We start from the raw sequence: 26563 nt of genomic DNA on the forward strand, positions 1-26563 counted from the left end.
TGTTCTCAGTTGAGCTCACTCGAGGGACTTTTACACCGACTGGAATTCAGAACAAAAGCCGGATTCGGGGGGGAAATACACTTTGAATACAATGTTGTCGGACCTCTGACACCTATTTAAAATTGTTTAAACCCTATTTAAAAATTTACGATATGGGACCTTTATAGCACGCAGTTCCAACCTGGTCTCGTCCTGATCGTCGTCCCGTCGTGTCGTTTTCAGGAGCCACTGAAATCTTCACCCCTTCTCGCCTTCTGAAGACCCTCAAAGACTTGGAGAAAGAAGAGCAGACCGATTAAGAAGCTCCTGCTGTCGTGCTCCTCCTTCCTCGTCGGACCCTCGTACAGCCGTAGCACAAAGCTACCCCCCCCCCCCACACACACCTCCACCTCCAGACTGTAGATGTAAACATGATTTTTTTTTTTTTTTTTTTGGCATTGGACCGCATTTGTTTTGTCTGTTGCATATTGTGTGACTGTATTAATCTGGATGTTAAAAAAAATAGTGTGTGGAGTAGTTTAGCCGACTGGATAAGATTCAGGGACTCAGACGTCGACGCTTCACAGCTGAAATGAACAAGAATGCTTTTTTTTTTTTTTTTTTTCCCCCCCTGGATTTTATCTGTGAATCTGTTGTGATCTCTCTCCTCCACCTCCTCCTTCCTCTTGGTCTTTTTTTCTTTCTTTGCAGCTCGTTTTCCATGGTAGTGCCGTGCTGTTTCGTAGCGACCGCGCCATACTGTGCAAATAATCACATTTACATGACGTCTCTGACCTTGGAAAATGCCAACATTGAGCCACGCTGATGGTATTTTTAGCTGTAGCTGACGCAGTTGACAGATAATTGTCGGTATTTGTTGGCTCGCCGTGTCGTTCCCCGTCTCGTAGCTTCCGGCTCCGCGTGTTTGTGCCGTTTGTGGATCCGTAGTGTAGCCAGTGACCCTCCGTGTTACGAAGAGAGACGTCAGTATTATCACAAGTCTGTGCTTTTATGTCCACATCCGTGAACACTGCTTGCTGTGGGATGTGTGTTCAGCTAATAAAGTGGCTTCCATTAAGCTCCTGGTCAGGTTTGTTTCTTCTTCTTGATGAGTTCAGGAGTCGCCGAAGTTACAGCTACCTCTTACTGGGGACCCATAAAAGTATTCCACTATGCGATAAAGTGGATTAACTATAGCGCCTAATGGAGCGAACAGTCAAGATATTGAAATATAATAGGATAGTATGCAGGCTGTGTCAGGGAAAAGTAATCACCCCACTAGAGCACATCCACATCAGCAACAAAGATTTGTATTGTTATATATCCAGATAAATAAACATTCACACTGTACAATGAAAAGCTTCCTTTGCTGGTTCCAAATTGATCATTCAATTTTTAATAAATAAATAATAGGAACAGACTATGTATTGATAATTAGTTGCTAAAGTTTACAAAGAATAAAATGAAATAAATAATGATAAGGCACACTATAAAGACAGACAAGTTTGGATCAGTCAGTAGTGCAAATATGTTTGGTTTTAATTAATGTCAATTGACAAAAAAAATAATAATTAATTGTACAATTTTCTGTAATGAATTGAAATTAATCGCACACACACACACACACACACACACACACACACACACACACACACACACACACACACATATACTCACTCACACAGTATACAGGAGAGTCAGGGAAAGAGAGAGAGAGTAGAAATGTATGTTTTACCTGCAGGTATTTCTCCAGCTTGAGTAGTTTGGTGGCAACTAGTCAGCCAACATGGCAACCTGCTGTTTTGCTGCAGGTCGTTAAAAATGTTACTTTACTTTAACTTTCTCAATCAGCCGTCAGATAACTTATTAAAGTGAAACGTTCTACCTTAATATTATTCCACTCGGTATTGTGCTGCTCTGTCGTCACGGTGCTGCGCCCAGAGGGAGTAAAAAAAACAACAACAAACAAACCCGGAAGTAAACACACCTGCATTAAATACGTTACTTTTTTTTTTTTTTTTTTTTTAAAGAGTTAAACATTTCAAATCAATGAATTAAATTAACGCGTTATTTTAAACAGCACTAGTTTTAATACATGGAGTCGTCAACATGTTCAAGTTAAAACGGAAAATGTTTTAGGTTTTTGAGGATTTGCTCACAGCCCACAACTTTTCTGAAACGCTGCCACTGCGCATGCCCAACCATGACCGTAGTAAATAGTTCTTCTGCACAGACATGAGTAGAGTGACAATAACGACAATAAATAAATAATGTCCGAGCCATCGTTTACACCTGAGACGCAAAATACAACATTTGAAATTGTGAACATTTACATTGCACTAAACTTTGATTGTTTAATATGAAGTAATAAGTGGAGCTAACAAATTGCTTTTATCAATTAAAATAAAGGATGAATAGCACAAGCAGTAGTAATCGTTGGAGTTAACAGTATTAGTGAGGAGTTTAACCTATTATGGACCTGGCAGCTAATTCAGTCACCCATAAATCTATAATTAAAACCATGTCACATAAACACTTCTGTCTGGTTAGATTGGCCCTATAAAAAAAAATAAATTCTGGGTTTCAGGTTAGAGGTGGCGCAACAGGACGTTGGATTTATTAGCACCGTCAGAGCTTTGTGTGAACGTCTTTCATTGAAGCGCCTCCTCTGTCGTTCCTCCTGTTGCAGACTGAAGTCTTTATTTTTAGTCCCTCTGTAATTTCACTGTTGGCTCACATAGAAGGTCGCAGCAGGTCATTTTCAAAGAGAGCTGAGTGGCCAGTAGGAGCCGAGCCATTATCCTCAACATACACATCGCAGGTCGTCATGGCAACACACCTCCACGAATAACCTGATCGCCGTCATGGTGCTGCAAAAACTCTGAATTCACCCCCCCTAGAGGGGCCGGACTTTCATCTGGACAAATAGAGAAACTGTAGGTTCTGCCTGATCTGGATCTTCATCCACTTCCCGCTGTGTGACAGACGCGGTGTCTGGCGTCCCTCATCATTCTGTCGGCTTTTCCCTTCATGCTGCAGTGTTTGTTTGTTTACCGGTGTGAAAGCCCACGAAGTGACGGAAGCTGAAGAAAACCCTCACCAAGGTCGCAACGAGTACAAAGGACGAGGTTGCATCTGGCGACACGACGCTCCATGAAGCTCCAGACGGTTGTGTGAGGCTCCACAGGCTGTTTATTGTAGTGAGAAATTACTTGTAATCAAAAATCACAGCCTCAACATGCTTTGATCCATCCGTCCGTCCATCTATCTAACCCAGGGGTGTCAAACTCATTTTAGGTGAGGGGCCACATCCAACCTCATCTGACCTCTGGAGGGCCGAACAAGTCAAACATAACATATTAAACTGCAGATATGGACAAATGCAAAGTCTTTCCTTCTTTTGATCCTTTTGTAACTGCAAGAATTTGCCAGTCTATTCTGAAATATACATATTAAAGGAAATCAGATATTCTTATATTTGCAAAAAAAAAAAAAAAACGTCAAGTCACCTGTATCTGGTTATCGTATTTTTATTCAGGATTAAAACAATTTGTCATCATCTGGAAATTCTTTTGAGTTTACGTGTCTAAAGTATCACCTCACATAAATTTGACACCTTTATTGTAAAAGGTGTAGCGCTATGTGACCTCCACAGATGCATTAATGTCGGGGGTTCAAATCCTGACCAAGAGCGGTTTTGAATGTCATTTTTGCCAATCTCGTGTTTTTAGATCAGCGTCTGTCAGTTTTCATATTTATACTTAAAAAAAAAAAAAAAAAATCACATGGCGGGCCGGATTAGATCCTCTGGCGGGCCGCTTCTGGCCCCCGGGCCGCATGTTTGACACCCCTGATCTAACCATCCATCCATCTATGGCTCTATTGGGGGACCGTGCGTCTAACCTGGAGAGTGGAGGATCTCCTCTCACACCTCAGTTTACTGGAATCGATAAGAACTCACGTCATATGTAATTCCTGTTAGCGCCTGATGGGGGCGCCTTTACCAAACTCGACGAGTGCGACTGATGAAAGCGTGGGAAAGATGAGCTTCTTGGTGAAACACGTGAACCGCGACTGACAGAAACGGACTATTTTTAGCGCGCTTTCTCGATGTTTCCACGACGAGTTCCTGGCGAACAAAGGGAACTCTGGGTGTGGGAAGACGTCGACGGGAGCTCGGTCGCGTTCTTTCTGTTCAGGAATCCTCGCCGTAATGAGGGCCTGCGCTCCGGTGCGTTCAAGGCCGCGGGCGGAGAGGCAGGAGAGAGAGAGCAGAGAGAGAGAGAGAGAGAGAGAAGCTGTGAGTCATTTCAGTGCTATGGAAACCAAGCGGAGACTGAAGCTGCGAAGCACACCTCCACCTCTGTGCTCCACCACCGCCGCCTTACATAACCACGCCGCCTCGTCACGTAAACACGGAGGGGAGTCCTGATGGGCTCTTCGCCGCTTCGCGCTCTTCTCTCATGTTTCACTATAAACCGCCGATCTCTGCGTGTGCGTGGGAGTAAGAGCAGCGAGATGCAGATGGAGAATCTGACAGCTGCATGATGGGAGCTGCTCTTCATCCCCCTGCAGGATCACACACTGATCCGTAAAGCCTCGTTTCCATCACAAATGTTCCTGAACGTATTTTGCAAAGTTTGCCGCTGACGAAGAGTCGCTGCAGCCGCAGGGGGAGAAGAGAGGAGGATGTCGCAATCAATCCATCCACTCATCCACAATCATCTATCATCCATTCATCCATCCATCATCTAATGGTCATCCATCTATCCATCCATCCATGAATCCATCCATCATCTGTCATCCATCCATCCCCCCATCACTTGTCATCCATGCATCCATCCATCCACTCATCCACAATCATCTATCATCCATCCATCACCCAACTGTCATCCATTCATCCATCCATCATCTGTCAACCATCACCCGTCATCCATCCATCTATCCATCATCTATCATCCACCCAACCGTCTATCATCCATCCATCATCTGTCATTCATCCATCCATTTATCCACCCATCCACCTATCATCCATCATCCATACATCCGACCATCCATCTATCATCCATCCATCCACCCACAAGCTCACAGAAAGTATAGTAACTGTATCTGAGTAACAGATTACACTTTCATTAACCACTTGTGTTTTACCGCCATCAATTGAGCCATTGCAGTTATGTTTGACCTCATAACAAGCACATTCAGGGAGAGAGAGAGAGAGAGAGAGAGAGAGAGAGAGAGAGAGAGAGAGAGAGAGAGAGAGTTTGTTCACAAGCCTTTACATCTTGGTCTTTGTTTAACAAACTGAAGCTCATATTGACTGTCAGGATGGAGCCCATTAGTTTGCCGTGTGTCTTTATGAATACTGATAAGACGTCCTTCACTCCTTCTCTTCTTCTCTGTCAAACAAAACCTTTTCCAAACGCGTTCGGATCAGAAGCTGCTGAAATCAACAAGCGGCCAATGAAATGCCTCGCTGAGTCGGCTCAGTGAAAATAAAACAGTTTCAGACGCGGTGGTTTTTAATTCTCTGGTTTTCCACTTTGTATCGGGGGGAAATCAGAGAAGTGACACGGTTTGAGTCCTGCTGAAAGAGGAAAAGTCCTCAGAAGGAAGTCTGACCTGCCATGAACCCGTCTCACTCTCCAACAGGACACACACACTTTAAACCTCGATCAAAGATCTCGTCTGGACTTTAGGATGAGACGTCACAAACACAACAAAATAAAGTTCCAGTTTCCACTTTTTTGCCTGAAAAAAAAAGTTTGAATTTGCTTTGATTACTGTGGTTGTTACTATGATTACTATGTGATTATAGCTACTACTATTATATTATTAACAATTAATATGTGGGTACTCACAATGAGATTATTGCCGGATCGCTGTTATTACTAAATGTACTGTTATTACCAAGATTACTATGTGATCACTTTGATATTATCATGCTATTAATGTTTTTGCTACCTTAGTATTTTTTACTGTGATTACTTTGTGATGAGTACTGTTACTACTATGTTATTGCTACCTCAGTACAATGGAGGCACGATTATTGTTGTCATTAGCAACCCCTCATGATAAAATGGCAAAAGAAGAATTATCAGTTTGTGGACAACAGTGGCGCTCTAATTAATATGATTTAACACACACACACACACGTTATATCTGTAGGATCTTTCCTGCAGTAAAATCTCAATCCCATAAACATTCAGTAGTGAATATAATGAAACTGGAGTATTATTCTTGATGCTTCTCATAACTTGTAGTCAAATGGTTTCATTTCACAGATTTATGTTTTGATTTGGGTCAAATTTGCAAAAATTTTGGATTTTCACTGCAATTTATTTGTGTCCGGTGGCGTGCCGAGGGACCCAAACGTAAACTAGAGATCCAAAAAACCAGAATTTATTGGAGGGAAAATCCAGGGAATTCACACATGTAAAATTTTTTAAAACCCCACAGGGAATCCGGAACGACGGACAAGAGGAGTGACATGTTGACAAGACGAGCCAGAGGGAGAGGGTTTAAATACACAGGGGAAGGGAGGTCACAGGTGGAACTCCTAACGACGGGAGACGATCATTGGTTAATAGGAAACGTGAGGTGAGACACAGAAACCGGACAATTTGACATAAAGCAGTTTATCTAAACACATTTTTGGAAAAACAATGAACTTTCTTTCGCCAGTTCATTTTAAACATTGCATAAAATATATGTTGTGTCAGTTTCTCTTTACTTTACTAACTTTACTTTTCTTTCTGCTCCCGCAAAATTATGTACATTTCTTCATGAGAGACACTCCCATGACGTAGGGATATTTTATCTCCTTGGTTTTTTTGTTTTTTTTTAAATACCTGAACAAACCCACTGCTCCTCCCATGCGATCACACACACACACACACACCTGAAACAAAAACAACACCACTCTACTCCAACAAAACACACCTTGCTTGTTTCATCAGGCCATTTTCCTTTTTATTGTGTCGTCAGGAAATCCGTCACGGTTTCCGTCTTTTCCAAAAAAATTAAGACTATTGTGAGAGCGCGGCTCGGTCACGAACAGGAAGGGGTGATAATTGGTGGTGATGAGACGCCGTGGAGGGGAAACACAAAGGAGATGTTACATCAGCCACAGAGGGATTACATAACAAAATCCTCCAACCTCCCACCGTTTATGCTATATATTTATATATATATATATTATATACATCTCTATAAATCTATGTGCACCTTTTTCTGTACAAGATATATACTTTTTTGAGTTTGCATTCACAAAGAAAAAAGTTAATCTCATTTATACATGTTTTAAATAGCAGTGTGTCCCGTTACTCATAACGACTGTGACAAAATGTCCAGCTCTCGCTCTCGTCTCACCGCGGCGGGACTACGTCCTCGGATTACAAAAATATAATGTCACCATCAGAAGAATGGTTTGTGGGAGCTCATAGTGACGGTCTGCAGGCTCGGGGTACCGTGGTTTTACTTTGGGTTTGCAAGTCCAGAAAAACCGGTGGGATGAGTAAACGTGTGTCATTGAATGAAGGAAAAAAAAACAAACATAAAAAGCCGCGTGGTCGACTCACTGTTCTGCAGAGGGTAGAAATCTACGGTGGCCCTGAAGTGCAAACCACGACAACAAATGACTAAACCCAACAACAAATTGAAAAACACAACAGCAAATTCAAAAACACAACAACAAATTGAAAAACACAACACATGAAAAAACACAACAAATTGAAAAACAACACAAATGAAAAAACAACAAATTGAAAAACGCAACACAAATGAATGTTTTTCAATTTGTTGTGTTTTTTCATTTGCTGCTGTGTTTTTTCATTTGTGTTGTGTTTTTGAATTTGCAGTTGTGTTTTTCAATTTGTTGTGTTTAATGATTAACTGTTGTGTTTTTGAATTTGCTGTTGTGTTCTTCCAATTTGTTGTTGTGTTTAGTGATTTGTTGTTGTGGTTTGCACTTCAGGGCCACCGTAGAAATCAGAGGTGACGGTTGGTCTTTTTCCATCACCTTGATTTAATCGTTTTGAGCCATGACTCTCACAGGAAGTGAAATTAATCATATATATATAATCATATCAATGATCACGTGATTCTGATGACAAATGAGAATCTTCGACGACACAAGTATAAGACGAAACGCAAAGTAATTAACCCGCTACTAAAACAAGCTCGTGTGATTATATTGCGTCTTTGTCGGATGTTTCCATCAAAACAAGCCCAGAAATGGTGGGAAAAGTCAGAAATTTGACTGATTGGAGTCGAAGAGTTCGCAGACCTTCGATTGGTCCAGAGCGTGGCGTCGCTAAAGCTTTTCACTGAGCGAACACCAACAACTGAAGAGGTTACTAATCAGTAGGGCCTGCGCTTATGAAATCCCCCCACAAACCTGTTTCCATGACAACCGTTGCACACATTATAACAGACATTTGTGTTCGTACAGCTGCGGACAAATCTGTTGGAAGATAGAAGAGCCTGTTTCCTCTGCTTCCATTGCTGATTAAATATTGACCCCACCCCGACCTTGGACACATCACAGCGGGCGGGTTGCCAGGTCAGCGTGACAAACAGCCTGAAAATGTAATTGTTTGGGAAGAACACACAGCTTATGCATGAAACAAAACGAAAACCTCGTCCTAATGAGGAGGTAGGGTGGAGGGAGCATCACGGTTTTGGGGTTCTGTGTTTTTTACACCTGTCGTGGTGGAAGGGAAAATGAATTCCAAAGCCACACGGTGAAGTTGTTGCAAGTAAATCTACAACAGGACAACTTTCAAAACAGAAAATCCAGCATATGGAGTGTTTGAGTCCAGAACCGGAATCCAAATATTCGTTTTTTTTGTTTTCAAGACTCTTGAGCTTGATTGGAGTCGTCGTCGCTCTACGAGCTTCACGCAGTCATCAAATCCAATGATTCACTGTATTTTTCCATCAGCTTTGTGCTTCTTTTAATTCACAAGTTAAACAAAGACACGCAACGTGTTCATCGATGGTGTGATATCACAAGGTACCGTGACTTGGATGTCGATTGCGTAACATCGTGAGACTAATAAAATCCAAATCCAAAGATTTCACATGCTTTTTTTTTCTTGCCACTTTGTGTGTCATCACGTCACCCTTTTTTAAAAAGTTTGAACACTGTAAAGTCAACTTTTACCGTAGATTCCGACGCAGAATCGAACATTTTATGGACGGTTGCCTTGAAGTCAGATTTCTTTCTGTGTATCTCAAGCAGCCGCAGTCAGTCGTGTGTGTGTGTGTGTGCGCGCGCGTGTGTGTATGCGTGCATCATTTTAATTATAACAGGACGCTCTGATCTGATTAGCACTTCCTGTGCTGCGCGTTAGCGGCTCCCTGGTTCATCAGCGAGACTCGGGCCTCATTAACATTCACTTCACGCAGGAACGCTGAGCTCATATAGAAACTCGTTGATTTCGACGGCGGAGGAGGAGGAGGAGGAGGAGGTGGTCGGACACATGGAGCAGCCTTGAGAGGGGGTGGAGGGGGAGGGGGGTAAATGTAAAACGGGTGATGAAGGAAACATTGTTTAACTGTGCACTCCATAATAGTAATATTAAAAAGTTATATTGTTCTTTCATGTCCGGTTCAAAGAAATCTACAGTATATACAAACTACGCGTGCGTGTGTGTGTGTGTGTGTGTGTGTGAGCTGTTAAAAGTACTGCTGATCGGTATTGCTAATATACGAAGAGATTTCAGAGGAAGGGCTTGATCGAGGACGACTGGCTCTGAAAAGAAAGCACCATTTGGTTCGTGGTGGAGGAGCTGCTCCGAGCTTCGTCATGACGACGCTGCTGCTTCTGGATTCACTTGGACGTGTCAGGATATGTGTCAATATGGCGTTTTACCACCGTGCCGTGCGGGGGAATTAAATCAGATTATATGTGAGGAGTAAAAATGCTTCTTGGTAATCAGTCCGATACAGTTGAAAAAGACTGTAAAGAGACTGAACATATTGTTGCAACACAGAAATAGTCCAACAAAGAAATATTTGCACGTGGAAGCATAATTTTTGGCCTCTGTGGGGAATGTATTTTTTTACTTGTATTGCACATTTTGCCTGTTGGGTCCCATCTGGACACACCCAGACATGGACACAGACAGTGTGATCAGTCTGATCATCGTCCCTCCAAAAGACACTTTGACTGGCAGACAGAGGTGGACACTACCAATCTTCAGATTGGAAGAAGTTGTTGTTGAAAGCGTTGAAATCCCGAAGCAGCAACGACGAAATGCAAAGCAGAAGACGATTTTGATGAGTTTTGATGAAGGGACTTGTAATGGTACTCGATCGGTCGGGGAGAAGACGACGTCGGATTTGGATGAACACTCGATTCAAGAGTCAAAGGCTTCAATTCAGCAGATTCTGGCGGTGAAATCTTCTTGTTAAGGCAGAATAATGATACGCGCTGCGATTTTCTTGGTTCACTATGCAATGAAGGGGGACGAGGGGTTTAGGGGTCATTTTCACGAGCAGTTCTACAAAAACACAGGTCAAATGAGATTTTGCAGGAAGTGTTTGTTTTTAGTTTGTCTTGAAAAATATAACTTCTGAAGAAGATTTCATTTTAAAGGGATGCCACAAGAGGCGAAGAACGATAGCATGGTGCAGTTAGGTGACTGTCTTTCTCTAAAAGTGGAGAAGCAGAAATAAAACTCTATATTTTATGATGATAAAATGTACTGCAAGTCATGCTTGTTTAATTTTCTAAAGCTGATTTTTGTCACAGTGCCCAGTTTTTAAACCTTTAAATATTGAAGGGGTCATATTATGCAAAATTCACTTTCTCAATTCACAATCCCACTCAAGCTAGGGTCCTCCCCTTTGACTCCTTGGCACACTGCACCACGAGAGGAAGGACTTCCTCCTCTTCCCATAGATGGGCATGTGTGGGCGGAGCCTGTCCAGCTCACACAGACACAGCAGATTCTGAATGCAGCTTCTAGGATCCAATATTCAAATGGAGGGAAAATCAAGGAAAAGCTGGATTTTGGGGGGAAAAAATTTTAGAATAAAAGCTTTTTTAACCGACAAGACAAGAAAGTGTTGAAAAGCTGAATAATATGACCCCTTTAATGGACTTTAACCAAACTACATTCTCCTTCTTCGATACCTGTTTTTTGTTTTTCATCATGAAGATCACAGCATTTATTAAGTAGGCGAGCACAGTCTGTCTCTCAACTGAAAGAAATTTAAAGGCAATCGAACCAAATCAATTTTGTTTTTTTGTTTTTTTTAAAGAACTTTGCTTCCGCAATCCAATCCAGAAACTTCAAAATAAGACAAACTTAAGTTACAAATGCAGATTGCATGAGTCCCACAGCTAATAAACATCACGGGCAATATCCTTTTTTTTTTTTCGTTTTTCTTTTTTCTTCTTTTTCCTATAATCAAATTGTGCAAATCTCTGTAGAGTGCAATCAGCAAATACCCAGCGCATCTTCATATGAACGCCTCCCTGAAATGAAAGCGAGGGTCTGGATTACGGGGGGGGGGGGGGGCGAGCGGCGTCGGGTCGCTCTTCCCTCGTTTAACAGTGGAACAGTGTCTCCCCTCCAGTCCTTCCCCACCCCCCCTCACGGCCCCGGCTCCACCACCAGGAAGTCGATGTGGTCGCTCTCTCTGGTCTTGAAGGCCTCGGCGATGATGCGGGCGGCGTCCTTGTGCTCCCGACCCCTCAGGGAGACGCCGTTGACCTCCAGGATCACCTGACCCACCCTCAGCTGGCCGCTGTTGTGAGCCGAGCCGCCTCTCTGCCGACATGCAAAAAAGAGAGGGTCTGAAAGCTCGAAATGCATTTTCAATCTTTACAATTGAACACAACTTTTGAAGGTTGAAATGCAAAAAGATAAATAAATACACACACAAACTCGTTATTCAGTGAGTTAAATACGAGTTGAAACCATGGAAACAGTCGCTCGCGGTTTAATGACCGTTAAATAAAATTGTAAAAAAAAAAAAAAGATAAAAAAAGGAATTTAACACTTGTTTCCTTGGTTCTGATGAATCTTTCTGAGGATTTTAAAGAATTTACTGCGTCAAAATACTCAATAAATGCATTGAATCTTTTGGGGAATTTTCTCAAGTTTTATCCTCTAATTTAATAGGAATATTTTAAAACCTCTTGTTAAAAAAAAATACAGATTTTTAGATTTTTTTTAAGGATTTTTTTAGATTTTTTATTTATGTAGTTTTTGGTCCACTTTTAATTCAGATGTGAACAGACTGACAGAAGGTTCTCAAGCAACGACTGGACGGGATTCCAACTTCAGTCACACAGAAAAGACTCTTTCTTATACACCAATAAGATTCTGATACGACTTCTTCATTAAATGTCTTTTTTTTTTTTTAAAGACGTGTCTTATAGTTCAGGACATACGATAACAAGAAATCTGCAATATTTAGGCCCCGTTTGCACAAATTCCATAAATGTTTGGACTTTAGTCAGCAACGTTTAGAAAGAAATGTCTGTTTACACAGAAATGAGCAGAAATGTAGAAAAAAAAGCACAAGTTGGTGCTGTTGATTGTTTTTGTAACAAAACCACAGTGGAATTGGGATCCACTTGTTGAAAACTGCATGCCTGAGGCCTCCGTTCAGCCTCATACAGGTTCTCTCACTTCCTTTTGCTTTCTTCTTTTCTTTTTTTTTCCTACCTTCATTATAAAGTGTAGCTTTACCCGGGTTGTAGAAACGACTGCAGCGATACAATCGTGTCAAGGTCACACTCCGGAATGAGGTTTGTGGAGGTAATGAGGCTCGGAGACGTGCTCTTTGTTTCCGACACGTTTCATAGTTCCTGCAGGGTTTTTTTTTTTTTTTTTTTTTCATCAGCGGATTTTAATGTGAAAATATCAGGTTATAAAATCCTGGCGTTCCGCCTCATTGCGTCTGAAGGAAGAGGAGCCGGAAGCTCTTTAGTGACTGATTCACGTTTCTCAGGCGTTATGATGTTGGGCCTCGATCCGACCAGCAGGGTGGAGCTTTTTTTCTTTCTTTCTCCTTTACAATGTTGTGACAAAAACCTCCAGTAGTTTCTTGTTACCAAGATCTCTTTTTTTACTGACTCAGTAGAATCACTCACAATTGGATCCTCACCAATATTGAGAACTTAATGAGGCGATTATGATCCTTAAAATCACTTCATTGACTGCACAACAGTCTGGACACGTGTGTGTGTGTGTGTGTGTGTGTGTGTGTGTGTGTGTGTGTGTGTGTGTCTTTTTCTTCTTCTATTCTGGCGGGTAACACGCGTCGCTGCCTGAACAAAAATAGATGCTGGTCAGAGGAAGTGTGTGTTGGTTTAGAGCTTTTAGTTGAATATGCACCTTTTTGAAAAAAAAAACAATATTTCTAGGAATTTTTAAGTTGTTTTTTTTTATACAATAGAAATGATAAATGACAACTTGTAATTTTATTACCACTCATTGTGACATTTACCTAAAGGTTTACACATCTAAATCTCTTCTTTCCAGTTTTCTTTGAAACACTTTCAAAAAACCACTTGAAGTGAATCCAGTGTATTTCATTGTATTGCAGCGCCCCTGGAGCTGGGATTGGGTACTACACCTCCCTACACCAACCGTACAAGTAGTGCTCTCAGCCCGTTTTCAAACCACAGCCGTCATTTCTCCTTCAATCATCTTCAATTTCATTCAATTTAGGCTGAAGCGGCGGCCTCGAAACCGATCGCCGGGTTTCGTGTGTCACCGCTCGGAGCTGCTGGTTATTGACCTCAGTGTTTCACTGCGGGCCACCGGGAGCTGCGGCGTGGGGTAAATGCCTTGCTCAGAGGTACGTTAAGCAGAGCCCTGGCGGCAGGGAACGTTTGTGAGTCATTCCCATCGTACGCGGATTGTTCAGAAGTCATTACTTGTGGCCCGGGCACCCTGCGGTGACGTCGCATGTTTTGCAATCGAATGTCACAGCAAATCAAGACGTTTAGCGAAGAAAGATTAAACTGAATCAGGCAATTCTGCCCGTTGTTTGTCTGGAAAAGAACGAGGGATCGATGGATGAATGGATTATCCTTCAGGCTGTCGCCTCCAAGGCCAAAAGTAAACAATTACTGTTTGCATGAGAGACACACACAGACACACACACACACACTGTCCTGCAGATTTGTAAATTCTGCTTTAAATACTATTTGCGGTTTGTCTGGTGTATGAAGGTGTAGTACCCAATCCCAGCTCCAGGGGCGCTACAACACACTGAAATACACTCGATTCAGATCAAGTAGTTCAAAAAAGCCTTTCAAAAAATGTAATGAAGTGGGTTCGATGTATGGATCTTTAGGTAGGTGTAACTATGACTACGTATTCTTCAAGTAAAGGTCTGACTAACGGGTAGAATTGTACAACTAGTTAACAGCAATATCTGGTTAAATACAGGTAAATGCAGAGAAGTTACTTTAATAGTTACCGCAGATAAAAGTAACAAGTTACTTGGATAGTGGACGAAGATGCTCTGTAATCTGAATGTTGGTAGGAGGAAGATCCTTTATTGTCTGGATTTTAGCTGAAGCTATAGAGGTCTTGGGGGGAATATATGCTAATGCTAAAGCTAAGTAAAAAAAAAAAAAGAAAAAGCTCAGTGCCCGGTGAAATAATTTCACTCCCCGAACACCTATACAATTAAAAAAAAAAAAAAAAAACCTATGCAGATACACAAGAGCCCATCTCCGTTGTGGGCGGGTCGTATTGAGTTATTATTTATTTATTTTTTGGCAATTCTGAGCGGGGGAGGTTTATTTTCACGTCACGTTAACGTCTCCTTCATTCACAGTCCAACCCCAGCCTGCAGAGTGAAGCGAGCGTTATTAGATTACAGCCTCACTTTGATACGACAGAAATATAATTGGCTGAAGGCGTCGGTATTCATGTGCGATGTCACGGTAATCACGGGGGGGATGTTTCGCTCTGACAAGGTGCAAACTGGCTGAGGGGGTCTGAGGCAGACCGACGGCTGCCGACACTGACGGGTGAAAGGAGACATTGTTATGTAAATTTTAAAAGTCCTCCAGGAGAACTGTAAAGGAGACGGCGGGCCGGGGTGTAAGTCGCCGGGTGATTCGCCGATGTTATCAGTACATGTTAAAACACTTCGGTTCTAGAAATGAAACGGATTTGCTTGTTTGTACTTTTGTGTTTGGCTGTCACGACATTTGAAAAGGAGAAAATGAAGGATTCGTATTCACAAACTGTAGAAGGACCGGTGTTTGTACCGTTACATTCCGGAGGCTTCTTAAGCTCCGAAAGTAAAAGCACCACTCAAAAGTCCAATTTTCGAATATATATTCGGATGCTGCTTTCTAGTTCTGTCAGGACAGCGTTCCTCGTCTTGTCTCTCGTGTTTCCCGCAGTTGTTATCGATAGAAAAGTACTACCCGAAGGGGAGAAGACAGACTTTATCAGAGAGTTTGGCACAGTCGGTAAACTAGCTAACAACCAAGATGCCCACTAGTTCCCCTCTGATGATGTGAGATATTGGTCCCAGACCAGGTAACGTTCAGTCTGTCAAGATAGCGTTGATTTGTCTAACTAAAGCGTTAAAACCTTTAAGATCTTAAAAGCGTCTCAGTGTGCCTCCTTGCCGTACCTGAATGGTGACGATGCGTGGCAGAGGCTGGCGTGTGTTGGCCCCTCCTTCTATTGCGATGCCCAAGGTGTTGGAGTTTTTCAGAACCCGTACCAGAGTGGCGGTGGCTGTCGGGACCGGTGAGCCGGTCTGCTGGGACAGGAAGTGAAGATAAGGTCAGCCGAAGGGTCATCGGAGAAAAGATGTTGGTTTACGGCAGGTTTCTCGTGCAAATGGACCGATTCATTTACTGGTTAGTTTTTTTCTCATTTATAAACAAAATGTCTCATTTGGACAATGGAATCTATAAATATGTCGTCACGTTTTCCGTGTCGGTTTACACGACAACCATTACTTTTTCAAAGTAAAGTGTTTTTTGTTCATAAAGGAAGTAGTCCCGCCTCACAGGAAGTGATTGCACAAACCGGAAGTGATATATACAAACAGGAAGTGATGTGTAAAACCCGGAAGTGATGACTTAAAACCGGAAGAATGTGTCTGGTGCAATTATTATTGCATCTGTCTCCAGCAATTTTGTGTAATTGCAATGTAAAGGTAGTATCTGTGAGTACAATGGACTTCCTTACAGACTTAAAAGTAAAGAAAAGTATTGTTTTTTTTCCAGATTTACAAAATTCAGTATCCAAATAAATTCCATGCACCTGAGGATCCTGAGGAAAATGTTTAGCAGGTTGGAAAGAAAGCCTTTGGTATCCTTCATGTATCGAGTATAAATTAGGCTGTAGGGCAAAACACTGCAATTTGCCATTTACCGTAATTTGTAGTCACATGAGTGACCTCTGTTAAAAATGCATAAAGCGAAAAAACAAACATTTAATGGTGTTAAACAGGAAAAGGGAGGTTAACCTTGTGAATGTCTTGGATTTTCTCACTTTCGTTCCAAAAAATTACCTTCATCGAACACATCCAGACCGATATGATGTGCAAGGCCACATCCAAAAAGATTAGGACTACGTGTTTGATTACTAATAGAAGTGAAGCAGTCCAGCGTTTCACTTTCCCCACTTTGAATTTGATGCTAGCCCATTGAGTTTGAAGGTAATAATGAAAAAAAGGGGGAAAAAACAGGCTGTTTATCACAACGTCCAAGTCTTCACATGACATTTTCAGGGGTGGATTTATTTTTCCCATCGTGTTGCTCTCATTTGAGACAGCTCGCCTCATTTTCTCTTGTTTCATCATCTCTTTGATTGGACTGCCGCCGCAGCAGTGATGTATCCCCGTCATTACCACCCGGCACGGAATTAATCACATTGTTGTGTGTGCTAAAACCCGCTCACTGGATTGATAGTAAAAGAAATGAAGAAGATAATTGGGTTTGCACAGTCAGTCACTTCCACAAACGCCTCCATTGGGGCTCTGAGGGTTTTTTTTTTTTTTATTGAAGCCCTTACTTGTCTGGTGGCCCCCGGAGGAGGCGCGTGGGCCCCCGCCTGGTCCACGTGGCCCTGCTGGTTCTTGCTGGGTCGAGGGCTGCCGTCCTTACTGAGGCCGCCCGCCTCGGCGATGTCCACCCCGCTGTCCTCGCTCAGGGTCTGCCCGCTGTCGGACAGCTGGGACAAGGTGGCTCCTGGAAGGGGGGGACACACACACACCGATAGAAACCGCGGAGAGATTAACCTGGAGTACTTCTCTGTTGGAACATGTCTTTATTTTGTGTCCAACTGGTTTCTCGGACTTTGAGATTTGTCTCGTCTTGTTCTTAAGTCTTCATCTTGTCTCGTCCTGCCTTGTTGAACTGGTGTCCTATGTCCTCACGTTGTTTTGTGTCCTTTTCATGCTTCAGTCGTACCGTTATGTGCTTTTGTCTTGGTTTGTCATTACGTCCAACTTGATTTTGTTTTACCCTTGTGTTGTGATGTCTTGTCGCTTCATGCTGTGTCGTGTTCTCGGGTCTCGTATGAGGCCTTCACTCGTTTCCTTCCATCTCTGTCTGTCCTAACATTTCATGTGAAGAAGTGGCACGTATCTAACTGTACTTAAGTAGATTTTTCAGGTGTTTGTACTTCAAAAAAAAAAAGATGTGGTAATCTTAAATGAGGTGAAAAGCCTCAAACACAGCTGTTAAAAGTCAAACTTCACTCTCTGTGAATATGGAAATGATCAGGCTGGTTCAAAAAGACGGAGGGGACAGCCCCCAGGCTGCCTCGGCGGGGGAGAATTGTATTAAACATCGTTTTTATTATTCAGGGGATGAAATATTTCTGTTTATCCAGATGGTTGGAGGAGCCTCGGAGGAGCTCGCAAACACAACTGGAGTGGTGGTAAATCTTTTTAAACAACCTTCAGAAACCCGGAGGTTTGATAGTTTAGAGCAAAAAGACAAACACACGTGTCCCTGCTCCAGAGGTAATTATAAAGACAAATGTTGGGTTTTTTTCGTTCTTTAACTCGCACAATCTCGTTTTTACTCGGAAAGTCCTTTGGTTTGTTATTCAGAGTGGAGGATGTGTCTGTAGGCTGAACGACGGGGGAAATCATGAGGTTGAGGGTCGTCTGAGATGTCTTTCACTGGTCGAATAAAAGCCCCCCCGAATGCCTAATAATGCTTTCGTAGTATTTTGGGGCTCTGTTTCCACGACAACGGTGGAGAATGGGAAGTCCATATTCTTGGTATATGTCGAGTTGGCTGTCAACATGACAGCGATCCAACTTATAGCGTATTGTTCAACCAACAGTGTAAACTAGTGACTTGGTCTATGCCAACAAACTACATTGTTTTCAGTGTTCCTGCCATTTAAGTGGAAATGAACATTGTTTTCGAACCCTTGCCACGTCAACATGAAACTTCGGAAAGAAAAACGCAACCGCGATGAGTTTTCACTTGAAACGGTGTCGTGTAACCCGGGCGTCAGACGACGACTCAGATGAAGAGAATTTTGGTTTTGATTAAAAATGCAGCTAATTAAGCAAAGAAGAGAATATTATTCTCTCTGCCATTAGCTGGTCATTTTGGTGATATATTTGATGTATTTGAATAAGTTATCAGACCATTTCAGGTTGGAAATGAGTCGTATTTTAATCCAGTTTCGTCACCGAAGGGTGACGCTGGGTCCTGAAGATGGTTTAGGTTGTGTCGTGTTAGTTTCTGTCCGTGTTCCTGCAGCTGCAGCGACTGTGGTGTGTGCGCATGCTAAATCTTGGAACTCTGCTCACGGACCTGCGTACCTCTCTGCTGTGGCCTGGAGTCCGCAGACAGCCGGTTCATGTCTGTGACCGGCACCTTCTGGGCGAGGGCGGGCGAGCAGGGCCGGTCGGGACTGCAGGGCGACGCCACCGGCGTGATGAGGAAGGGACAGGGGGAGGCACACGGCGAGGGGTGGGGCGAGAGGTGGGGGGACGCCATGGGGGAGGCCGCCTTGGAAGAGGACGCCGACCGGGACAGGATGGACTTCTCGTAGGAGCTGGAGCGGGACGAGAGTTTGACGTCGGGCTTGGCGGCGTCCCGGTGGTGCGTGAAGCCCGGGCAGGTGTGGTGCCCCGAGCCGGGCCGCGGGAGGTGGTGCTGGTGGACGTAGTGGGGGAAGTGGGGGTGGTTGCGGTGGTCCGGGTCGGGGCCGTGGCAGGTGTGATGGAGGGCGTTGAGCGAGGTGTGGTGGGCGGCGCCGGGGCAGGGTTGGATGGCGGCGGCCTGCGGGGATTTTAGCGACTTGTGGAGGCAGTCCTGGAGCAGACGGGAGGGGCCGGGGAAGAGCAGGCTGGAGGCGGGCTGCACCAGCCGGGCCGAAGGCTTCCTGCTCAGCTCCCTCTCTCGGGACGGCCGGCTGGCCGCCTGCAGGAGGGACGCCCTGAACGGAGGGGGAGACTCACCTGAAGCCTGCAGCTCGTCCTGCGGAGGAAAAACAACAAGTCGGCAATCCGAGAGGAGAGAAGGAGAGAGAGGAAAAATAAAAACCCTCCAGACATCTGGTGTGTGGGGAAAAAAAACAAAAAACCTGCAGTTTTATCAGGATTCTGTCATGAATGAGGCGTCATCAGAGAGCTGCTGTCAAAACCTGAATGGATCAAGTCAAGGGGAAGACGTCCGAGCAGCCGAGGAAACGAACCAGAGGGGCTCAAAAACACAACTCAAAACAGAATGTGAAAACTACTTGAGTTTATGAACTGTACAGTACTGCACCATGATAGTACCGCTCTCTCCCTCTCTCCCTCTCCCGCCTTCTCTTTCTCTCCTCCTCCTTCTTTTCCTGCCTCCGGCTCCACACTTACACTTGCAGATGAGATTAGTAATGAATTCATGGATGGACGCCATGAAAAAGCCGAGCAGAGTTGATCTCCCGAGGGAATAAACTCGTGATGTTTAATGACTTCTCGGCCTTTCTGGTGTCGCCCCCCCGGGGGTTGGGGGGGGGGGGTTCTGACTTCACCGCTAATAACCCGACATGTTACTTCTTGTTGTGCAACGACCAACAGAGCTTCTGGTGGCTCCTGGTAATCTGGCTTTTACGTCCCAGTTTGTGAGGCCTGGAGGTCGTGAGTAAACACACAAACACATTTACACATTTCTTTTTACTCCAACATTAACCGAAACCGAAACTCACCAGTGCAAGGTTTTGTAAGGCATTAGTGTTCTCCTCCTGGTCTTTTTCTGTCCAGCCGCCGATGCAGCCGTCAGCCTGGAAGACAGAAACAGCATGAAGCATCGTGGCACCGCAGAAAAAAAACAAAACAACAAAGAAACATGGGTTTAGTTTAGCCTACTTAATTCGGATGACAGATGGATGAGATCTGCCCCACGGGACAACATAATGAGTGTAAGAAAGTTGAGAACAGAGAGTTTGGGAGGAGTTCCCGCTGCAGCCGCATCAGCGGAGGCTGCAGGCTTTTTCATTCTGAAGCTGCAGTGGGTTTCAAAGTGAGCTACAGGGACCCCGAGCTTTTCCTCAGAGCCGGTCCAAAAAGGTCGTCCAGCCACAGAAACCTTCGCTTCACCAGAATATGTCATGGGAATGACTCATCTAGTTAATATGTCATATAAATCAGCTGGGTGAAGTCAGTCTTCAATTCTTTAAAACTGAAATGTTAAGGATACAGATTCCAAAAGTGAGTTTCAGACTCGTGCTAATAGATTTTAAGGTTTGGCATGTAATCAAGTAAGGATAACACCGTGGGTCAAATTCAAATTGGGCTTTTATCTGCTGGAAATTATTTCACTTCCCCCATTCGATTGCTTTGAGTTTTCCATCAAATGAGCTCAAAATCACAAAACAAAGGGATTTCGTGGAGTAGATAGTCTTGGCAGAGGTTATCAAACAGACTGCAAATACATTTCAATTTAAACAAGAAAAAAGGAAGAAAGCGCATTCTGATATGATTGGTGATAAAGTCAAACGTCTGAGGTCCGACACGAAAACACATGTTTTCTAAAATCTGCAAAAAGAAATCGTTGGGGCGGGGTGTCTCTCGTAGAGTGGCGTTCACTGGCGTTTAAACTCTGGGATTAAAGTCGGACGCGACACAAAGTCCTGACACAAGGACTCCCTCAAACGCAGAGTTGAGAACATACTTATAGTGAATGAGCAATGGGAGTGCTCCGTCTCGGACACTTCGTGGACGATGGATGGATCTCCAAATCATTCTGTGGTGGTTGACCTCTTTAACGTTCAGTATAAAAAGCTTTGCCTGCCGGTCTCCTCCCTCCGCGGCGCGCTCGCTCATGTTGAGCCTTGCTAATTACAGCTATTGGCTAATCTAAATGACAAGTCTTGCACAGAAGTGCCCACCTAATGAGACAATGCGGTGTCATAACACGGCGCTGCAACCATGAATCTTCCCGCTTCTCACCGAGCAACTAAGTGACTGTCAATTAAATGCAATTAGCTTTTTTATATGGGGATTGTAATTTTGCGAGTGCTGAAATGAATGTGTCAGCATGGGCAATTACACAGACACATGTGGGCTGCGGCGGGGAAAAAAAAAACAAAAAACAAAACAAAGCGGTGACAATAAAGGCTTTTCAGCAGCAGCCACTGCAAAAGCTAACCGTGACGTGACGAACGTGCCAACAGCCCCCCCGGTGGGCTCGGAGGATTCGTCAGGCTGACAGTCAGAAGGATGGAGCGGCGAGGGAAATAAGCTGAGAAAGAAACGGCGCCGTCAGACTGAAGTTCCAGCGTTCAGTGGTCTTCAAGGGAGACAGGCAGCCGAAGGAAGTGAATTACAAAGCACGGCAGAATGAGGCCTCGAGATTAATGTGGCCACCAGTGAGACATCAATACTACAGAGTTTGCGGACGGCTGTCATGAGTCAGCCGGCGGAAGGGCAGCTGAGATATCGCAATACTGGGTTTTACAGGCTGAAGTTCAGACTCGAGCAAAACAAAAGGAAAGGTCGTACTTTATTCTAAACCAGCGAGACTCACCAACAAGCAGCCGTCAACCGTTTCCATTTATGATACTGTGGGTCGGTGTAACGACGGATTTACTCATTAAGATCAGCTGAAGTGACACCAGTCAGTACGAGAAATTTGCTCTATAATCTGGATGTTGGATGGGAGGAAGATGCTCTGTAATCTAGACGTTTAGGATAAAAGTCAGTCATGTACATTAGGTGATCGCTCTAGTTTTGATTGAATGCTTGGATCAGTACTGTTGATGTTTCAAGAATCTAAAGCTTCATATAAGCTGCATAGGTGACAGTTGCTTCTGCTGCTTGTGACCAGTTTGACATCATTTACCCAGAGATGTTCTCTGAAAAGAATTAATTCACCAGCTTTGCTTCTTATTGTTGAAGGACTGACGGACGAGTATTTATCAAAATGTTGTGAACAGGAAGCATACCGTAGCTGGTACAGTGTGTCCTCCATCATGGACCACCAGATGTCCTCCATCATGGACCATCAGATGTCCTCCATCATGGACCACCAGATGTCCTCCATCATGGCCCACTGGGGGGATGTGGTTGCAGTGACCTGCTGGACGCAGGACCCCGAGACCTCCGTGCCAGGGCTGATGGGATTCCTGCTCACGGTGCAAAACCAGCCTGTCATAGAACTCCAGATCCTGAGGAGCCACCAGACTCCTGACCTCAGTCAGCATGGAAAGCTGGAGGGACGGAGAGGACAGACGTGAGCAGGTGATGGCAGAGTTTGCGGCGGCCGCAGTCGAACGTCCTACCGACCTTTGCGTGAGTGTTGAAGAGCTCAAACAGAGCCATGGTCAGTGGCTCCACTCCGATGTGTCCGTCCTGATACTCCTGCAGGTAGTAGATCATGGTCTGCCTCTCGGCCTCAGTCAGCAGCATGTAGGCCTGCTGCTCCAGAGACACCTGAGCCCCTGGTGGACCCACACCTCTGTGTCCCGCTGGCTGCGGAGGTAGAAGAGGTCGAAGGGGGAGGAAGAAGTCAAACTGGATGGATGAAGGAAGGTATCCAGCTGTACAACACTCAGACGCCTTTACATATCTCTTCTTGTTGCACCTAAATGTTATCATTTCCATCCTCATCCTATCACCCAGTTGGTTCCCTAGTTGAGATCATCACATATTGACCAATCTGATTTTTGATACCCCCAACTGACTTGCCATTGTTTTGTAGTTTTGGTAATGTAATTCTTATAGTCCAATTCTTATCAAGTGGTTCACAATCGGGGTTTGTGGTTCCTCTCACCAGAGATCACAAAGTGTTCTGAGGCTTTACCTGTTTTTGACGTGATGTCATAAAATCTGAATAAGGTACTTGTTGGGAGGACGCTGACCAAAGAACGAGTTCCATTTTAAGCGCGGTTGCTGGTAAATGAAATCCCCCGTCTCTTGTCCTTCACACTCAGCAGCTGAACCAAACTCATCACACTTTTGGAGGAAAGTGAGCACTACGAATCTGCAGAGTCACCCAGTCAAAAAGACTACGACTGCAGGAATCCGTCATCTTCATAAGCCACTCGACTCGGGAGCTGCTCCTCTCGCCTCTGGCGGATTTACTGAGTGTCATCCTGGACCCTTTGGCTCTGCTCAGACTCAATACAATCGACCTCCAACAAATAACAGCTTACTGTGCTTCAAGCTGGAAGATTTGCATCAGTGAAGGCCTCACAGAGACGGGAAGCTCTCACTGTTATCCACCCGCCTGAAAAATCAATAGGTTTTGAGAGATTTCAGATTAAGTTTGACCTTGCGTCTCCTCCTGTCAAGTAACAGAATTGACTTTATGAGTGCCGACATGACAAGAGAGGAAATGGATCACTTTGAAAGCTTGGGGTTGGAAGGAATAAACTGTGAGTGAGCTTCACTCTGAGCTCTGGTTGTTCCTGATGTATAAAAAAACTGACAGTGGAAATAAACTCCACGGAATGAATCAATTCCTCAAAGGAAAAGGTGGAAAAGGCAGAGGTGGAAAGAAACAACATTCTTGGGCTTGAGAAGATTTCCCAGGAGTATTTTTTCTTTTCCGCCTAACAGGTTTGATATTTTGTGGTTTTAATCATAACAGTGTAAATAACATTAAAGTTGTCTCGTGGCTACATGTTTAGTGTTAGCTGGTAGCAACATGTCTAGTGTTTGCTGGTGGCTACATGTTTAGTGTTAGCTGGTGGCTACATGTTTAGCATTAGCTGGTAGCAACATATCTAGTGTTAGCTGGTGGCTATATGTTAATGTTAGCTGGTGGGTTAGCTGGTGGCTACATGTCTAGTGTTAGCTGGTGGCTACATGTTTAGCATTAGCTGGTGGCTACATGTTTGCATTGAGCTAAAACACAGACTTGAATTTTGTGGGGATGTTTTGAATTCTTTGCTGACATTTATCCACGTTTCCATCCCAGTTTTTAAACTGAAACTTACAACCGGAGGATTTGAACGGAATTTTCACTGTATGCATTTAGACTGTACGTATATAAATAAACATAATGAAATGCCTCAGTTTTGTGGACTGAAGCCGTGTACTTCCTGTATTAAATTACGGTCATTTACAGTAACATGTCAATGTCCGAAATCCAAATTTTTAGTCACTTAAAATGTTACATTTACAAATCTTTGGACGACACGTAGAATATGTTGGCAGGTCCTGATTAAAAGTATGCAAACAAAGAAATAAATATTATCTTATCATTTGATTCAATTTCAAAAGACTAAAAATATATATTTTTTAAAGAATTATAGCTATTAACTCTAGATGAAAACAACCTTTCATTAAATCAAATTCTAATTATTTCAGCACCAACTCAGCCCTTACTGAGGTTGGCCTCACAGTGAGAACATGTGGGACTTCTGTGACAGCAGTTACTTATTGAATATCTGGAGTTAAACCTCATCTTTGTTTTTCTACACGTTGCCTTCACGCGGGACAGATTTGGCACTTTTGTCGCAGATTTCGTCCCCGAGGCCATTTCTCAAACACGGCTGACCCAGATACTTCTCAACGTTGACATTTATGACTTAACCCCCTCCTGCTACGGTTACACTCGCCGTAAATACAAATTGTACTAACATCCCTCATCATTTCACTGCCGCTGTTTTTCCTCAGTGACGGCGGCTTGAATGCAGCAGACGGGCTAAATGTCAGCGCGCTGCGCCTCGGGCTCACATAAAAACAAGACGACATGAATAAACAATAAACACACAGAGGAAACAAAAGTCCTTGTGTTTGATTACATCAAAATCCTCTTACATGCACAGTCGGATTCAATGTGTCCCGACGCAATACAAAACTGAATCTCCTACAGACGAGAAACCATCCATCGTATGTCAGAACCCGACAGCTGAGGCTGATTTCAGAGCGGCGGAGACGTCCTGCTGTCTGGGTTTGGGGATGGATCCACTGGGACTGTAAACTACATCTGTGGCCGCGGTTCCTACAGCAGCTTTGGTAGCAGATGCAGACAGAATGCTTCCAGAACGGGTCGTGGAGATCCGGCCGTCTCCTGAGAGTCCGGCCTGAAAAGACTTCATGTGAACGAAAAACTGATGCAAGTGTCTGAAAGTTTTCATGCATTATTTTTTTAATTGAGAAGTTGCCATGCTCAAATTTAAAGGCTGTATTGTTCTTCTATTCAGCTTACAGAAATAAAACTCTAGAAATAAGGTATGAACCCCTTCGTTAAAGTGACAACGAACAATGATATTGTTATCGGGTTCATTAGACCTTCAGTTTGTTCATTAGTATTTTCCTTTCTTTCTTTTTTTCAGGCACGTAGGTTTTTAAACTTGTACCTTTTGACATGTTTCGCCGATGTTTTTCCCTCTTCCCGACGGATAAACACTATCGAAACATGTCTCAAGTGTCATAAAACCCTGCTTGACTGATATGAAGAAACAAAATACTTATGAGCCAACAAAGATGTAATCTGATCTCATCTGATGTAATCTGGTGTAATCTGTGACCACAGAATAATTTGTTTGATGTTAATTGTCCACTAACTTTTTAATAATCTGGTGAAATTCAATCGAACCAAACGGCTTTAAAGCCGTAAAATATTCATCTAATGAATAGCCAAGTGAGAAAAAGAGCCGTCACCAGCCAGGTTGTTCAGAATTGTTTACCTCAAATATCACATAAATAACTACAAAAACAGTTTACACTAGGCCACGTCTACTCCAAAACAAGTCTTAAAACTAGTGGAACAAAAACCAAAAAGCAGCCTGAATCTAGTCCATAATCAGTCTCGTGTAATTAAAAACTGACATAACTATTTCTGAACAAAATGGGTCGAATGTAACCAAACATCATTTCAAAACCACAGCAGTACAGTCAAGAATGTCCAAAACCAGTGTTAAATACATCAAAAAAAATGATTGATGAGAAACTAGTCCTAACATTCATGATAAACCAAAGGAACAAGGAAACCACCGTACAAGCGAAACTCATCCAAAACTAGCTTAAAACATCCACGTTAATACTAATTTAAAACTAGCCTAAAATATGCCAGAAAAATAGTTCAGAACTCGTTCAACAGATACCCTAAACTACATACCTAAAATTAGTCCTAAAAGAAATGGAGCATGCATAGAGTCATGAAAACGCATTA

General features: G+C 43.5%; 1 protein-coding gene across 1 annotated transcript in view; it reads right to left on the reverse strand.

Annotated features, from left to right (window-relative positions):
* Positions 1-11585: 11585 nt before the first annotated feature.
* whrnb (whirlin b) overlaps positions 11586-26563 on the reverse strand; it is a gene marked incomplete at both ends in the record, with an annotated part of 64473 nt that continues 49495 nt past the window's right edge. Inside the window, 7 exons of the mRNA XM_080499935.1 lie at positions 11586-11762; positions 15607-15735; positions 17001-17176; positions 18775-19435; positions 20148-20222; positions 22494-22649; positions 22726-22911. Coding sequence (XP_080356061.1) covers positions 11586-11762; positions 15607-15735; positions 17001-17176; positions 18775-19435; positions 20148-20222; positions 22494-22649; positions 22726-22911 — 1560 coding nt within the window. The remainder of the gene's footprint in view (positions 11763-15606; positions 15736-17000; positions 17177-18774; positions 19436-20147; positions 20223-22493; positions 22650-22725; positions 22912-26563) is intronic.

The sequence above is a fragment of the Blennius ocellaris genome (genome assembly GCF_963422515.1).
Source record: "Blennius ocellaris genome assembly, chromosome: 7".
NCBI classification, from domain to species: domain Eukaryota; kingdom Metazoa; phylum Chordata; class Actinopteri; order Blenniiformes; family Blenniidae; genus Blennius; species Blennius ocellaris.